Raw genomic sequence first — 17376 nt, 5'->3', positions numbered from 1 at the left:
GTCATGCAGCTGTTACAAGAGGCACTATAGACAGCTGCAATCCACAGGGCCCTGGGCTGGAACCCGAAGTAGAGGGTGGGCCCAGGTTCCCCCAAACCTCCCCACTCCTGATCAGACACAGGAGAAGTTGACCGAGACTGTGGGGAAGATCGCTGAGGTGAGCAAATCTGCCAATAAGCACAGGACCCACCGAGGTAGAGGAGGAACTTTGTCACACCACATACATCTCTATGATCTAACCAGCTATGCAAGGAATATGGTATCAAGGCAACACTTGTCAGAAAAAACTTAATCACAGCTCGCAATTTATTTAAAATAAAATGTAGTTGAAGGAGGCAGTTAAGATAATGAGGAAAAACAATGGGACTTTCAAGGAGTTGTTTTGTAAGGGTGGTTTTAATATTAGATGAAGGTATTCTTTGGAATAAGCAAAGCTTGAGATGGGCAGTAATGACTTTATTTTTTCCATGTAAAGAAGAAAACCTTTCATCTGTCAGTGCATTGTGTAAGGTTCATCATGTTTAGCTAATGTGGTATCCAGAAATGAGCAGACTGGGGGACTTCTTTAACCTTGACATGTTGTTTGCCACAGCTTTCATGCTTTCAGTGTCATTGCCACTTAGGCGTTGATGAAAATCCCACCCTTGATGCTAGGAACTTGAATTACTCAGAGCCTAGTTTTATGTTCCTAAAAGCTCCTGAGGGTTACATCTGGCCACCTATAGGGGTGAGGGAGGGATTCCTACCTTCCTCAATACCTTCTGGGTTTTTTGTTTTGTATCTCTTTCCTCTGAAACATGAAAGATGGCCACAGCTGGAGATGGGACATTGGATGGGGAGGTCCAGAGGTAGCACTGAGCATTCTCTCTGTCTCAGGTGGTTGGCTGGCTGGTTCTTGCTCACATATCCAGGATTTAACTGATCGCCATGTGCGGGGTCAGGAAGGAATTTCCCCCTAGGTCAGATTGGCAGTGGCCTTGGGGGCTTTTCAGTTTCATCTCCAGTGCGTGGCTGCAGGTCACTTGCCAGAATTATTTGGGTATATCTCACGGATTCTTTTCCTTGCCATTGTGGGGGCCTCAGGCACTGGTGCACTTTGGTCCCTCTGACTCTTTCTCTGTCTGTGGCACATAACTCCCGTCTTCTGTGAGCTGTAATACTTTGGTCTCATTTCAGTCGTTGGGTCCAGTGTGCAGTTGCTGGGTGGAGTTGATGGCCTGTGATATAAGGAGGTCTTACTACAGGCTAGTTGATCTGGTGGCCCCTTCTGGCCTGAAATTTTATGACTCTGGTGCTGAAACCCATTCCAGGCACAAAAGTCCCATTGACTTCAAAGAGATTTGCGCAAAATGCAAGATAGGTCTGGGTACAGGCCCTTTCCACTCTGATGAATTTCACCCACAGAGTTACCTGCTGTGCTTGGGCTCCATAAACCCATCCCAGGCAAGGTAATGGGATGCAGAATGACAGTAGGAAAGAGGAGTAAATTTTTGTTCATTTTGTGATGAAGAACCAAAAGCTAATGGTAGTTGTCACCATATAGGGTTGCCAACTTTCTGATCTCACAAAATTAAACACCTTTGCCTTGCCCCTGCCCCACTTCTTCCCTGAGGTCCTGCCCCCTGCTCAGTGCTTCCCTCCCCACCCCCGTTGCTTGCTTTCCCCCAGGGCTTTGGAGCGGAGCCCAGAGCTGGAGCGCAGAGCAGCTCCGGAGCAGTGGAGCTGCAGGTTTTTGCCTGGAGCTGGAGCAAAGCCAGAACATAGCTCCAAAGCCCTGTTCTCTCTCACTCACTCATTTTCACTGGGCTGGGAGGGGTTGGGATGCAGGAGGAGGTGAGCCCAGCCATTTTCACTATATGGGGGTGCGGGCTTCAGGGTGGGCCCAGAAATTGAGGGCTTCAGGGTGTGGGAAGGGGCTCTGGGCTGGGGCAGGGGATTGGGGTGCGGGCTCTGGGGTAGCGCTGGGGATGAGGGATTTGGGATGCAGGAGGGGACTTCAGGCTGGGGGGTAGAACCAAGGGCTTTGGAGTGTGGGAGGGGGTTCTGGGCTGAGGCAAGGGATTGAGATGTGGGAGGGGTATGGGTTCTGGGCTAGGGGTGAGAAATGAGGGGTTCAAGGTGCAGGAGAGGGCTCTGGGCTGGGCAGGGGGTTGGGTGTGGGAGATGGTGTGGGGAGTGGGCTCTGGGAGGGAGTTTGGGTGCTGGAGAGGGCTCAGGGCTGGGGCAGGGAGTTGGGATGTGAAAGGGAGTGTGGGGAGCAGACTCTGGGCGGTGCTTACCTCGGGGGGCCTCCCTGGAAGTGGCAATGTCTCCCTAGGCATAAGGGCAGCTAGGAGGCTCTGCGCGATGCGCACTGCCTCCCCTGCAGCTCCCATTAGCTGCAGTTCCTGGCCAATGGGAGCTGCGGAGTTGGCGCATAGGGTGGGGTCAGTGTGCGCAGAGCTCTCCTGGCCGTTCCTCCGCCTAGGAGCCTGGGGGACATATCAAGGCTTCCGGGAACCGTGCAGAGCCAGGTAGGGAGCCTGCCAGCCCCACCAACTGGACTTTTAACCACCCGGTCAGCAGTGCTGACTGGAGCCGCCAGGATCCCTTTTCAACCAGACATTCTAGTCGAAAATGGGACACCTGGCAGCCCTGTTATTGTACCTGGTGTGGATCACAGCTGAGAAAGCCATCAGGTTAGACTGACAAAAACTGGGCAGACGCACCCACACTGGAGTTTTATTCTGTAATAGGATTTAACCAAACTAGCAACAAATGTGTGCTCCTGGATCACTATACTAGCTTAATATGGAGCCACAAGCAGTCCCTTTCGACCTTCCAGCAGCCTGTATTACCACTCAGACAAACTGGACTTCTGTGATGAAAGGTTATTAAAACTGAAAATCACCACACATTAGGTTCTTCCAGCCCCAAGGTGCCAGTTGCTCACCCAAGTCAATGGATGCTAAGGACCTTACACCAAAACGTTGTAGACAATCCTTTAGTAAACTAACGATTTATTAACTAAGAAAAGAAATGAGTGTTATGAAAAGGTTAAGGCAGGCAGAACATATTTCAGTTGTATCAGAGTATGTGGTCCAAAATGTTAGCAGGAATGTTAAATCCAGTTTTTCTATATGTCTCTCTGCGTTGCAAGGAGCTTTGGGGACTTCAGTCCTTTTGTTTAAAACTTCCCTTCTCAGAATTAACAGTGCAGAGATGGGGTAGGAAGGAGGTAGCCAGAGGCCTTTGTTTCACCTTTTTATACCTTGACCCTTTTGGCTGGAAAAAATCCTGGCTGTGTTACAGGTCAGGAAGTTTCATGACATATGTACTCTGCCATCTGTCCATCATCTGAATTGTGGATTCTAGCTTGTACCTTTGCCTACATTCTGTCTGAGGGGTCTTAAGGGCTGACATGCAGATGTCCTTGTTTACACTTGCTTTGTTATTTCTAAAGAGCTAGCCTGTGGATGTTTCTCAGACCCAAAGCATGTTTGAGTTACAAAGTCAGAGCAAAGTTTCATAACTCCACGCACAGCGTCAATATACACATTGTAACAAGATGATAATATTTAGCAGATTACAACTTTTCCAATGACACCTCACAAGGCATACTGTATACAATATTTCACAGTTTTTTAACAGTGGTGACCATATTAGTGTAGACTGTCACCTTTCCCTTTAGACTGCATCACAGTACTTAAGAATGAAAAAGATCTATTAGATCGCATGGTTCTTGCAATGCAAGATATAGTCCCCTTATAGAAAACTTATTAGATATTGTTAACACCCTTAACTGTACTTGCAATGTTCATACAAAATGGCTGCAATCTATACAAAATAAGTGAATATTGCAAAATAAAGACAAATCCATGAAACTAAGGAAATTGTGCCTTAATGCAAAGTGGAGGTGGTGTTGACCTTTTTTGGTAGTACAAATTTTAAAAAATGTGCAATGCAATTAACCTCAACACACAAAAAGGTACACTACAATCCATTATTGTTCAAAGTACACAATGAACCTCCTCATTCTAAGCAATGGAATACAGAGTCTGTATCAGCTATAGCTATTAAACTATCATTCTTACACTGTTTCTCCCATGAGTGCAAAGATTTGGGATATAATTTTCAAAAGTAACTGGTTTAGGATCCTGATTGAAAGTCGGTGGGACTTAGGTGTTTTTGAAAATGGTATCTGTGCTCCTAAGTCACTTCAGGGCTTTTGAAAACTTTTGCTTTTGTAAAATTTCAAGGATATGTATTTTTGCTCATCACAAAGGTCCTGATCCAGCTAACCATTAGTCATGTGAACACACTGATTGGGCCTAATTCTCTTCTAATTTACATAGTTGTAACACACTTCTGCAAGTTGACTGACTTGTGGAGTTACTCCTGATTTACACTAAGAATCAGGCCCATTGACTTCAGTAGTACTAAGGGCATAAGTAAGGGATACTAATGAAAGTAATACACATTTCATTTAGCTCCCTTAAATTCTTTCACTTGCAACATATGTGAATATTGATTCAATGAAAATAATGTATGGGGCGGGATGGCTTGGGGGGGGGGTGGTAGGAAGAGGCCAATTTTAGAGTATCTGTGTGCTGACCAGAAAATTAGATTATCCTGAAAGAGCGGAGTATTTATAAATTTAAGTATATGAATACAAAATTGATTTTGTGTTTTTATATTTGTAGGGTCTCACGACTCCTTTAGCTTCTACATCGACGAAGCCTCTCCAGTTGGACCTGAACAACCAGAAACTGTCCAGAATTTTGTCTCCGTATTTGGGACTGTAGCTAAAAAGTTGATGAGAAAGTGGTTGGCAACACAGACGATGAACTTTACTAGCCAACTGGGTGCTGGTATACGATATTTTGATCTCAGAATTTCCACTAAACCCAGAGACCCTGACAATGAACTTTACTTTGCTCATGGTTTATTCAGTGCCAAAGTCAATGAGGGCCTTGAAGAGATCAACGCATTTCTGACTGACCACCATAAAGAAGTGGTCTTCTTGGACTTCAATCATTTCTATGGGATGCAGAAATATCATCATGAGAACCTAGTCCAAATGCTCAAAGGCACCTTTGGAAATAAAATGTGCCCTGCTATATTTGCCCAAGAAGTAAGTCTCCAGTACCTGTGGGAGAAGGATTACCAAGTGTTGGTATTTTATCACAGTCCAGTGGCTCTTGAGGTACCATTTCTTTGGCCAGGTCAGATGATGCCAGCTCCTTGGGCAAACACAACAGACCCAGAAAAACTGATTCAGTTTCTTCAGGCATCAATCATTGAGAGAAGAAAGAAGGGCTCCTTTTTTATATCTCAAGTGGTGCTGACCCCCAAAGCTAGTACTGTGGTTAAGGGTGTTACTAGTGGACTCAGAGAAACAATCACAGAAAGGTAAGTGTCTCGAAGGCACTGTGTATTGAGACTGATTGTGTTCTATGTGTCAATAACTGTTTTTATAGCTCCTATTATGGAAGATTTAGCAGATGCATTTCTTTTTTCTCTGCTATGATGGGTTAGAGTCAAAGTTCAAAGGTGATCTTCAAGCATTTAAAGGAAACAATGAAAGATGAGTGCTTTTACCTGGAAAGAGAATTCACACTGAAGCGTAAACAAAGTCCTGATTCTTTCTGGATACTTTTTTTTCCACATTTTGTTTCTTACCTTTTAACACTGCAAATATTTATTCAGAAAATGTGCTTTTTGGGTATGAGCAAATTATGCAATAACTGAATTCAGCCTGGGTTTAGTTATTGGTTCTCGGCACTAGTTCCAAGTACAAGAGAAAGAGATATCAAGTTCTCTCTCTAACAAAGCCGGACAGTGCAAAATTTTCTTCCTTACAAACCTTCACACACCCAGTGGACAGACATAGGACAGAGCCATGCATTCTTCTTTATTTAACTTGACATGTCATGTCAAATGTGGCTGAACTCTTTAGAGTCTATTTCCTTCCCAAACGCTCAGGCATTCATCATCTAGAAAGAGGTAAGATTCCCTGTGGATCTAATGCATGCACAAAGTGAACAGAAGGTTGACAGGTTATTAGCGTTATATTATAAAAATCAGTGCACATATAAGAAATATAATTATTTAAATATTCATGACTGGACAAATCACAACCAGTTTTCACCAAATCACCTAAAGGCACCTCTCTGTGACAATGTGCCTGCCAAATTTCAGGTGGTCACAACACTACTATTATGGCACGCCTATACTGGAATCAGAAGTGTGATTGCATCATGTGTCGACATACTGGAGCTAGTTATAATCTACCTAGCTCATGTACCAATAGTGATGAAGCTGTGGCAGCACAGATATCAGGAAGGGCTCACCACTTGAGTATGTACCTACTCGGGACCCTGGGTACTTATTCAACCCATCCTGAAATCCATGCTGTTGTGGCTTCATGGCTCTTGGTATCTAGGTTAGCTTTGATCCATAGGTGCTGGAGTCCCACTTCCAGTTGCCTTAGACAACTGGAACATCGCAAAACAGTTATAATGAGGAACAATGATCTGGTAATGTTTTGTTCTCTTTGCAAAGATGCACATATATTGGAAAGGTCCAGAGGGAATACTGTCTCCTTCCATATGATGAATGGCTAAGAATGAAACCACTTTTCCCAAATAATTGTGATGCACACACCCAAACACTCCCTCCTAGTTGAAAGGGGCTGAACTGTTTTTATGACAGCTTTCCCAAACAAATTCAGGCTGGAAGAAACAAGGTTAAACTTCAGCCAAAATGATATGTCAGCAAAAAAATGATGTAAGTAATTAAAAATGACTTCAGAACAGAAATGCTTGTGCAGCCTGACCCACGGATATTGCTGTGTGCTTCACCTATATAAAATCTATCAGCTCCTTGGCGAAGGGAATGTCTCTGAGGTTACATCTATGCTGCGATAAAAAAAACCTGTGGCACTGAGTCTCGGAGCCTGGGTCAGGTGACATGAGCTCACAGGGCTTGGTCTTGTGGAGCTAAAAGTCTTGTAATGTAGACATTTGGGCTCAGGCTGGAGCCCAGGCTCTGAACCGCTGCCCACTGGCTGGATCTCAGAGCCTGGGCTCCAGCCTGAGCCTGCACTTCTACATTGCAACTTTATAGCCGCACAGCCTGAGCTGCATAAGCCCAAGTCAGTTGAGCCAGGCCAGCTGAGGCTGTGCAGCGGGTCTTTTGTCATAGTGTAGATGTACCTTTACTGTGCGTCTAGAAAGCACCCCTGTTTCTTTCCTTTGCTTTGTCAGAGGCTTTTACTACTGAAACTTCAGTAGCACAAGTGACAAACCACCAGTCTCTCACTCATTACGGGAATAATGTTTTTTAGAAGTGTAGTGCCATGGTGGGGGGGACCGCAAGAATCTGTTTTTGTTTCCTTCTGCTCAGAATTGTCTTTTTTTGTATCTGTTTGAAAGAAAATAGGGTATGAATGTTGTCCAGATTTTAATGATTGGTTGAGATTTGTATAATCTGAATCTCTGTGTTCTCAGCATCTCATTTCTGCATGGAACTTGAACCTATCACTAATTAACATATTTGAAATGTCAAAAAGTAATAGGGCAGGAATATCTCGTGATCGTGGCTTTCAAAACCATAACTGAGATTTCCCCACAAGCAGCAAATGTGGATCCAAACTGGTCTGAAAGATTTATTCCCACAATCCCTCTTGTAACAACTGCGAGAGAAACAAACCTTCAATATGTTTCAGAACTGACATATTGCCTTCCAGGAATTATGACATTTCATTAGTTACGCAAAAATACTGCACAGCAGGATACAGCCGATGGGAGCATATGTGAGATCTACACAGTTAATAGCACTGATCTCGCTGTTATAACTGCTTTGAAAGTGAAGATTAAATATTCCAAAGCTGTAGCCCATATGACTGTGATCTGTTCAAAAATAGATAGATGAGCAATCCAGGGAAGCAAAACAGTACTACTAAGTATAGAACTCTTCTCACTATCTCTGCATTCAGATTTTACTAGTTTATAAGCAATGCAATCTATACTGCATGTCGTGCATGTATGCAACGCTTATTACCCCGGTGCAGTAAGCCACATTCTAATTAACTGGGAAAACTTTACATACCACACCATAGTCTGAACTACGTAGCCACTCAGAAAAGGGCGGAGTAGACAGCCACTATGTGTTTTCTATGTTATACAGTACTTGTTAATTTATATAGTAAAAACAGCACGCATGTGCGCGCTCTCACACAGACATTCTTTGCTGGATACTAATAGAAGCTGTAATAAGCCTGATTGGTAGCTAAACACTAAAGCATCTCCTTGTTGATGCTGGAGCATTTTGGCATTGCCAACGGTAACACAACACCCAGCACACTTGTATCACGTTGTGTAGCACCTACAAAAGAGCTTGCAGCTGCACATAATTATTCACACCACCACTGTGCTTGTGCTTGCTCTGGACAAGTCTAAGCATGGTGTTTATCCACCACCATATGACTCCGTACTATTGCAGAGAGCAAACACTGGCCTAGCAGCAATAACAGTGCAATTTGTCATCCCAGTGTAATCCCACGGTGCTCCTGCCCACGCTTCAATTACTGTTTTGGTAGTTCAGACCGTTCTGCCATCTGTCAAGCCGCTTACCTACTGGCTGCTTGTAGGCCCAAGAGCCATTGACTACTCAGCTAGTGCACATCCCCCATTCAGGACAGGTCTGCAACAACCTGAGACAAACATGTCTGGTATCTGCTTGGCTCTGTCCCTCCTCAACAGTTGCCCACTTCTCTGTCTCCATCCCCATCCCGATCTTCCAAAGCAGTAAAGACAGGCTGGAAAATACATCTTTTGTTATTATTTAAGGCAGGTAAAACTTTTTGTAAACTTTGTTTGTTTGTTCCTATGAGGATTTATCTGCAAAGCACAAACATCAAAGGATAGCAGACAGCGAACCTGCACACATGTAGTTATTTACTGGGCTTAGATGCTGCCTCACAACATCTTCCACACACCTGAGATCTGGAAAACAAAGAGGTCATGAGTTAAACGATATGCAGCACACAATCCCTTTCCCACTGTTCCCTAGTGGATCCATTTAGCTCCCCACCACACCAGGCACCACTCATCCCACCAAGAACCAGTCTGTCCTCCGAGCCCCACTGCGTGAAGTGAAGTGAAGGATTAGGGCAGGGGTTGCCAACTGGGCACCACTGAGGAGCTGGCAGGAATACCCTCCCTGCCATCACACACCCAGACCACTTTAATCTCTGCCTCTCACAGGGGAACACAAGAGAAAAGGTAGCAGTCATTTAACTACAAAACAAAGAGTATAAAAACAAGAATAGGAAAAAATATTGACCTTTAAAAAATTGGAATAAGTGAATGACAATAATTAAATCCAGTTCCTAGTTTCCTGGTGCATCACCCCCACCCAAGAGTAGTAATGCTCCTACAATTGCCCTCAAGCATCTAGATCTGGGGTCAGTTCAGCAATGGCTTACTCAGAAGGTGAGTCTGGTGCCCTTTTGCCTTGGCATCTGCACTGTGAACAGAAGAGACGTGTATACCATCTCCTGTGTGCACCTGCTCCACGGAGTGTGCTGAGAATAGCGGGATAGATGCAGCAAACCATAGAGATTTTGAGTGCTTGCAGCGAGTGTACAGTGCCACCCATCTAGTTTTTACCTAGACAGTCCGTTTTTTGGCTTCTGTGCCCAGATGCCATTTAGGGTTCCCAGGTGCCCAGTTTTGGGGGACCTGGTAACCCTAAATGGCACCCAAAAGCCCGGTTACCATGGTGTTGGAGGAGGTGCTGAGTCATTAACATATGCCAGCTCCTGCTTAGCCAGGGCCACCTCCTGTCTGCAGGCAGGCTCCTTGAGACAATCCAGCAAGTGATGAGGTGGGGGGAGAGGAGTAAGTGATGGGGGCAAGGCCTTGGGGGAATAGGAGGAGCAAGGGGGGGTGTCTTGGGAAGAAGAGAGAGGGCAGAGGCAGGGTCTTGGGGGTCAGGTTACCAGGAATTGGAAAGGTGGCAACCCTAGGTGAGTGCTGCATGTAGATACAGTGCAGCTCTTTGCAGCCAAGACAAGATGGCTGTTATAGATTCCCTGCACCAATGTAGCTTGCACTGGAGCAGCCCCACTTGTTCAAGATGCAACAGAACAAGCCCCTAATGCAGATGAAGCTATAGAGAGATGCTGATCAATCCTTCTCAGAAGGGAAAATGGTTTTGTTCCCCCCCACACACACACACCCCTTTTGGCATTGTAGCAGATATACAATATGGGAGGATTATGGTAACCTAGATAAAAGGAGTTTATTAGAGCTTTTGCTATTGATTTTGCATATGACTGTCAGTGGGACAATAATTTGAAAGAGAAATTCATAATATCACCTGTCCCTGTTCCCCTACCCACATTTTGGTGGGGAAAAATCTTCTGAGCTCCCTCGTATGACCACCAACTCAGTGCAGCTTGGAATTTTATACAAAAGCATTGGCCTTCAGTGGTTTAATGAAAAGAATCGTTCACATGATTGTACGTTATGTTTCTCGGAGCTGATAAAAACTTTGAGGACTAACAATATGTTTTCAGGCTTAACATTCTGTCATGCACAGTTTATATGCCAAGAAATATTCTTTGATTAGCAAACCGTACACACCAAATGAATTACGTGTCCTTTGCTTATTGAATTAACTTGACGGTGAAACAGCTGCCTTTAGCACATCTGAAAGACAGTTATGAAAGAGCCTTTTTGATACACACAAAGCTGTACTTTACATGAATCTGTTTTGTTTTCTGACTTTCAGTGAAATTGCCAATTTTATCTGAACCTGGTAAATGACATTGGAGCTGTTCTTAGCCTTGCTGTCTCTGAAGTTGAAGACTGTAGGGTGGGATAACATAGCTCCCTTAGAGAATGCAGGAACGTTGAGTACTTTTAATGTTCCTGGACTGGAGACCAGAAAACACACAAATCCACCCATCTCTATAAAAGTAATTCTTTATTTCCAAATTAATCTCTAAGGCTAATGCCCCCCTTAGCAGACATGTAACTAAATCCTTGCCTACCACACTAAAAATGTGCCATTCTGCCTTAGCAACCAAGGCAAAACAAAACAAAAACACATAAGAACCTTTGATTAAAACCAAAGCCTAAGAAAGGAGAAAAAATAAAGGGCCAAGAGAGGCTGCCTGCAGAGGGATCATCTCCGGCTGCTGTCACAACCTAAGTAGGGTCAGACCTAGTTGGCATGTAGGTGGGAGTCATTCAAAGAAAAATCCCATGCGCTACAAGAAGTGGTGTTCGCCAGTCAGTAGGTGGCACTGCCATACCTCCAAGTTATTTCTCACCCTAGCATAGCTTCCTTTGCTGCTGGAGGCGCAGGCTTTTGGCGGTTGTAACCCAAACCTTGAAGCAGGAAAACAAAAGTAACCATTTTTGTCCTGATTTACTGAATGCATTGGTGTCCTACATATCAACCTGCCTGCTTGGGACCTTAAACTTATACAAACACACTACCTCTCTACCCTCATTTGTGTTGACCAAGGTTGGTGGTCCTTAGCCATTTTTATAAAGCCAAAGCAGTAGTTCAATTCCCTGGAATATGAATATATTTTCTAAAACTACGCAAAGAGCCAAATCTGTAATATTCCTTTCTCCCTGTGACTGTTCTGACTATTTAGACTGTAAATTCTTCCAGGCAGGGACTGGCTCTTAGAGAGAGGGAGAGACAGAGAGAGTGTGTGTGCTTGTGTGGACTCTACTGGAACATAAACACAAATAGTGGCAGTTGCACAGCACTTTCTGGGATATGTCCCAATGTTCATTTTATTGTAGTTCTGGGTATTTCTCTTGTGTTCATCACCATAGCTTCTGAGTATAAGTGGATCAACACAATTTTCCCTCTTCAGTGTTTTCTTGTCATATTCAGTGCATCTGGAACAGTATAAATGAATGCAGCAGAATACAAAAACACAGTGATTTTTTTTTTAAAAGCCTTATAGGTGGAAAGCTTTGTTAGGCATCCAAGCACATACAAATAACCAATCAGTTTTACAGCCAAGGATAAATTGTTTTAGAGCTCAACAGTCAAAGGGTTAGTATCGTAGGATTCCCCCACGCGCACGCGCACACACACACACACACACACACGTTTTGTGGTATGTGTGTGATTTACAAGCACATTAGACATAGAAACACTTGTTTTACGTTTTTGTTAGATCTTATGTAATTGTGTAGGTTCTTATATGACCCCACCACAGTAATATCTGAGCACTTGTTATCCCTGGGTATAGAGAGAGGGGTAAATATTTTTCATTATCAAAAATAACTTTTCTTTCACTCAGGTTTATCCTGTCCCTACCTTGTCTCAAAGATGAGGTCATGCATACCTCCATACACATGGCTGAGACAGTGAAACTGCAAATGGCCATTTTAAAGCAGTTGTGCTTTCTTTGCTCTCTCCAATATTACTTAGATAACTCTGAGAATTCTACAGCTAATAAATGCTGACAAGTGCTGACCTCAAGGATAAGTGCATTTATCTATATAGCAGTTTGGGCTCGCCTAGCTGTTTTGTACATCCTGTTAAAGGGACAAGTCATTGCCTGCTAGTCCTACCCTTTTTCAGTTGTGAGTTACAAGATGAACACTAAGATTAACAGAAAAAAACTTTTCAGATTTAGTCGCAAGATGGATTTCATTTATAGTTGATAATGGCATCCTCCAGTATGAAAGAAATCCAACGCTAACTTAGGCAAACCTTTAAATTAATGACAAAAAACTATGTTAATGCAGAATTCAGGTTGCTTGATGGTAGGTCATCCCCTTGCAGAACATTTAGAGGAGCAAAACTCAAACTTCTGTAAACCAGGAAATGCACACTTCACGTTGCCCATGCAACCTTAACTCTGCCCTCTTTCAGCAATGCCCCAATATGCCCCGTTAACCCACATACCAACTCCAGCATTGGAAAAATGATACAAAGACTTCACCTCCTTTTGCAGCCCATTCACTCTCACCCACAAGAATCCATCTAACACTCTTAAAGGACAAAGTGGCCCAGGCCACCTGCCCACTACCCTATTTCAGCAGTGTCTCAGTTTGCACAGAGCAGATACTTTCACTGGCCATTGGCACTATAAGATTCAGGAAGTTCCAGATCCCAGCATACAGTCATGCACCTGTCCAACTCCCCAGAAAGAATACAACACATGTACACTTTAAGAACAACTTCAAAGCCTTTTACAACTCCCTTACACTTGCTCCCAGGATACCATCTTAACCTACACTTTCACATAACCACCATTAAAGCATTAGAATCCTCTCTGATTCCACCTCAGTGAGTGCCGACACTGTCCTTTGTAATAGGAGCCCTAGGCCCTGCTACCAGTACGACCCTGCACAATTCTGCATAGAAATGATGCATAGTGCATTCTGAAGGCACACACGCACTTCCTGTCTTTCCTCGCACACATCAGAGGGTGGAAAATAAAGATCTCCTCATAATCACACACCTCAAAGTAATTCACAGATCTCACCAACACACCTCAACCAAGCAGAGCTAACTGCCACCTCCACCATTCAGTACAGCTGCACCTGACACTGACCACACTCATTTTATTGGCGTGCGTGCAGATAATAAATGCTTAGACAGCTCTCATATCCCAGTTAGCTACTGCCCATACCCCTATGCCATACTAATTGTGTAACATACACAGTTCAGCACTGAAATGACGCATATTGGATCCTGAAGGTCATGTGACTCTTCCCTTTGCTCACACACAAGAGGGTAGAAAACAGAGATCTCCTCATATCAGAATCACAGCTCTGTCCCACACCTCAAAGTAATCCAGACATGTCCTCATATCACAAATAGACTTTTATCAAGCTGGCCCCACTATTGACTCCACTACATAGTGTATGTACACCTAACATCCTAACTGCACCTAGAGCATATGTGAATAATTCCCATTGGCTACTGCCAGCTCCAGCAGAGCAGAAGAAAGGTCATGTGGGTAAATGATCCCAAATTTGGGTCATTAACCCTACCCTCCACTCTCCTGAGGCACATCATATTTCAAAAGAATCAGTCTAAATATGTTGATTTTAGAGAACTTAGAAAGGTCAACCTTTAAACAGAAGTTTTGACACAATTTTAACTAAGATGGTGCTGCTGCATCACTGTAATAACAGAGACAGTCCCTGCCCCAGGAGCTCGCAATCAAGTGAAATGATTGATTGGTGCAGGATTTGTGCCTGGGTTGGGGCACATTGGCAGATCTGTGGGTAAATAGATGTAAGGGCATGTTGGCAGAGTAGTTGGGGTGTGTTGGCAGACCTGTGGGTTGCAGAGAGGTTGAGGTACAATGGCAGAGCTGAGAGTGCAGGAAGGTTGGGGTGCACTGGCATAGCTGGGAAGGTGCTCCCTCACCTGAGTTCCCAACCTCTTTCTTCTCCGCTATCATAGAATCATAGGACAGGAAGGGACCTCAAGAGGTCATCTAGTCCAGTTCCCTACACTCATAGCAGGACTAAGTATTATCTGGACCATCCATAACAGGTGTTTATCTAACCTGCTCTTAAAATTCTCCAATGATGGAGATTCCACAACATCCATAGGCAATGTATGCCAGTGCTTAACCACCCTGACAGTTAGGAAGTTTTTCCTAAGGACCAACCTAAACCTCCTTTGCTGCAGTTTAAGCCCATTGCGTCATGTCCTATCCTCAGAGGTTAAGGAGAACAATTTTTCCTCCATCCTCCTTGTAACTACTTTTATGTACTTGAAAACTATTATCATGTCCCCTCTAAGTCTTCTCAAGCCTAAACACATTTTTTCATTCTTCCCTCATAGGTCATGTTTTCTAGACCTTTAATCATTTTTGTTCTCCTCTGGACTTTCTCCAATTTGTCACCTCTTTCCTGAAATGTGGCACCCAGAATTGGATACAATAGTGTAGCTAAAGCCTAATCAGTGCAGAGTAGAATGGAAGAATTACTTCTCATATCTTGCTTACAACACTTTTGCTAATACATCCCAGAATGAAGTTTGCTTTTTTTGCAACAGTGCTCCACTGTTCACTGATATTTAGCCTATGATGCCCAGATCCCTTTCTGCAGTATTCCTTCATAGGCAGTCATTTCCCATTTTGTATGTGTGCAACTAATTGTTCCTTCCTAAGTGAAGTACTTTGCATTTGTCCATATTGAATTTCATCCTATTTACTTCAGACCATTTCTCCAAATCATTTTTAATTTTAATCCTATATTCCAACACACTTGCAACCCCTCCCACTCTGGTATCATCTGCAGACTTTATCAGTGTACTCTTTGTGCCATTATCTAAATTATTGTTGAAATTATTGAACAGAACCACACCCAGAACTGATCCCTGTGGGACCACACTTAATATATCCTTCCAGCTTGACTGTGAACCACTGATAACTGGCTGGGAAACCATTCCCAGAAAGTAGTTATGCATACAGTTTATAGAAGCTCCACGTAGGTTGTAATTCCCTAGTTTGTTTATGAGAAGGTCATGTGGGACAGTATCAGAAGCCTTACTAAAGTCAAGATATACCACATCTACCACTTCCCCCCATCCACAATGCTTGTTACCCTGTCAAAGAAAGCTATTAGATTGATTTGACGTGATTTGTTCTTGACAAATCCATGCTGACTGTTACTTGTCACCTTATTATTTTCTAGGTGTTTGCAAATTGATTGCATAATTATTTGCTCCATTATCTTTCCGGGTACTGAAGTTAAGCTGACTGATCTGTAATTCCCTGGGTTGTCCTTATTTCCCTTTTTATTGATTGGCACTATATTTGCCCTTTTCCAGTCTTCTGCAATCTCTCCCATTTTCCATGACGACTCAAAGATAGTCACTAATGGTTCAGGTATCTCCTCAATCAGCTCCTTGCATATTCTAGGATGCATTTCATCAGGCACTGGCGACTTGAAGACATCTAACTTGTCTAATAATTTTTACTTGTTCTTTACCTATTTTAGCCTCTGATCCTACCTCATTTTCACTGGCATTCACTATGTTAGACGTCCAATCACTACTAATCTTTTTAATTAAAACTGAAACAAAAACGTCATTTATCACGAGTGTTACTTCCACATTTTCTGTTATTGTTCCCCCCCCCCCATTGAGTAATGAGTCTACCCTGTCCTTGGTCTTCCTCTTGCTTCTAATGTATTTGTAGAATGTTTTCTATTACCTTTTGTCTCTAGCTAGTTTCATATCTTTTTTTTGCCTTGGCCTTTCTAATTTTATCCCTATCATCCAATTCCATTTATCCCCCTCCTTATAAACCCCCTCTCCTCACTGCAGCCTCAAACTCTTCTCCTTGTATTCCCTCACTCCTCTACTCCCTAATACTCCTCCCCTCCTCAGAAGCCTTCATGTGTCTATTTTCCCCAAAAGATTTTGATTACATTTCTCCCCAGAATTGTAGCAACCTCTAGCTGCTCAGTCCAGAACTCCTTTTATCTAAGATGGGGACTTGTTGTTATCGTATACTTAGTTATATTTACTGCAGAGCAAGTTCACAGCTGTCAGTCTCAGTGAGATCTGTGATTATGATTTATCCGGTCATGATATCTCTCTGTTTAACAGTACAAAGCAGTAGAAGAAAACTGGTTTTGTGGCGCCTGTAACTGGGGAACCCCAAATTTGGGTCACTAATATCCTGCATGCCCCCATAAAGCACACCAAATTTCAAAGCAATCCGATTAACTATTTGCATTTTAGAGCACTTACAAGAGTTGAGCTTTAAAGCATATTAAATGGCGAGAATGGAAACCCTCCTGCTGTTTTTCTGTATTGGTGAATGTGCACTATAAAAAATGTACATTTTCTTCAATGCCATTCCCAGTTTGGGTCCTCTCAAAGACTTAGTGGGGAGCTGTCATAAACAGATAGCTAAGGGTTAATGTCTCTTTCACCTGTAAAGGGTTAACAAAGGGAACCAAACACCTGACCAGAGGACCAATCAGAAAACCGGATTTTTCAAAGCTCAAGGGAGGGAATGTTTGGGTCTGAGTCTGTTCTGTGCTCTCTTAGCTATGAGAGGGTTCTTTCTATCTTCAAATTTCTAATCTTCAGTTTCAAGTTGTGAGTACAAAGGAAGCAAAAGTATAGTCTTTTAAATTGTTTTGCTGTATTTGCATCTGTGTATCTGGCTGGTGGAGTCTTTGTGTATTTGGCTATGAGTACTTTAAATTGTATTGTTTTTGGGTAAGGCTGTTTATCCATTTTCTATTGTTTATTCATTTTTCTTTTAAGCAATTGATACTGTATTATTGTCATCTTAATGCAGAGAATATTTTCATGTGTTTTTTCTTTCTTTTTTAAATAAAGTTTTCTTTTTAAGACTTGTTTGAGTTTTTC

General features: G+C 43.1%; 1 protein-coding gene across 1 annotated transcript in view; it reads left to right on the top strand.

The window, feature by feature from the left end:
- The window catches only part of PLCXD3 (phosphatidylinositol specific phospholipase C X domain containing 3), a 156218-nt gene that overhangs the window by 90685 nt on the left and 48157 nt on the right, over positions 1-17376 (top strand). The window contains exon 2 of the mRNA XM_032802645.2: positions 4683-5391. Coding sequence (XP_032658536.1) covers positions 4683-5391 — 709 coding nt within the window. The remainder of the gene's footprint in view (positions 1-4682; positions 5392-17376) is intronic.

Source organism: Chelonoidis abingdonii, chromosome 6, assembly GCF_003597395.2.
Source record: "Chelonoidis abingdonii isolate Lonesome George chromosome 6, CheloAbing_2.0, whole genome shotgun sequence".
Taxonomy (NCBI): domain Eukaryota; kingdom Metazoa; phylum Chordata; order Testudines; family Testudinidae; genus Chelonoidis; species Chelonoidis abingdonii.
This window is presented reverse-complemented; position numbering and strand designations above follow the sequence as displayed.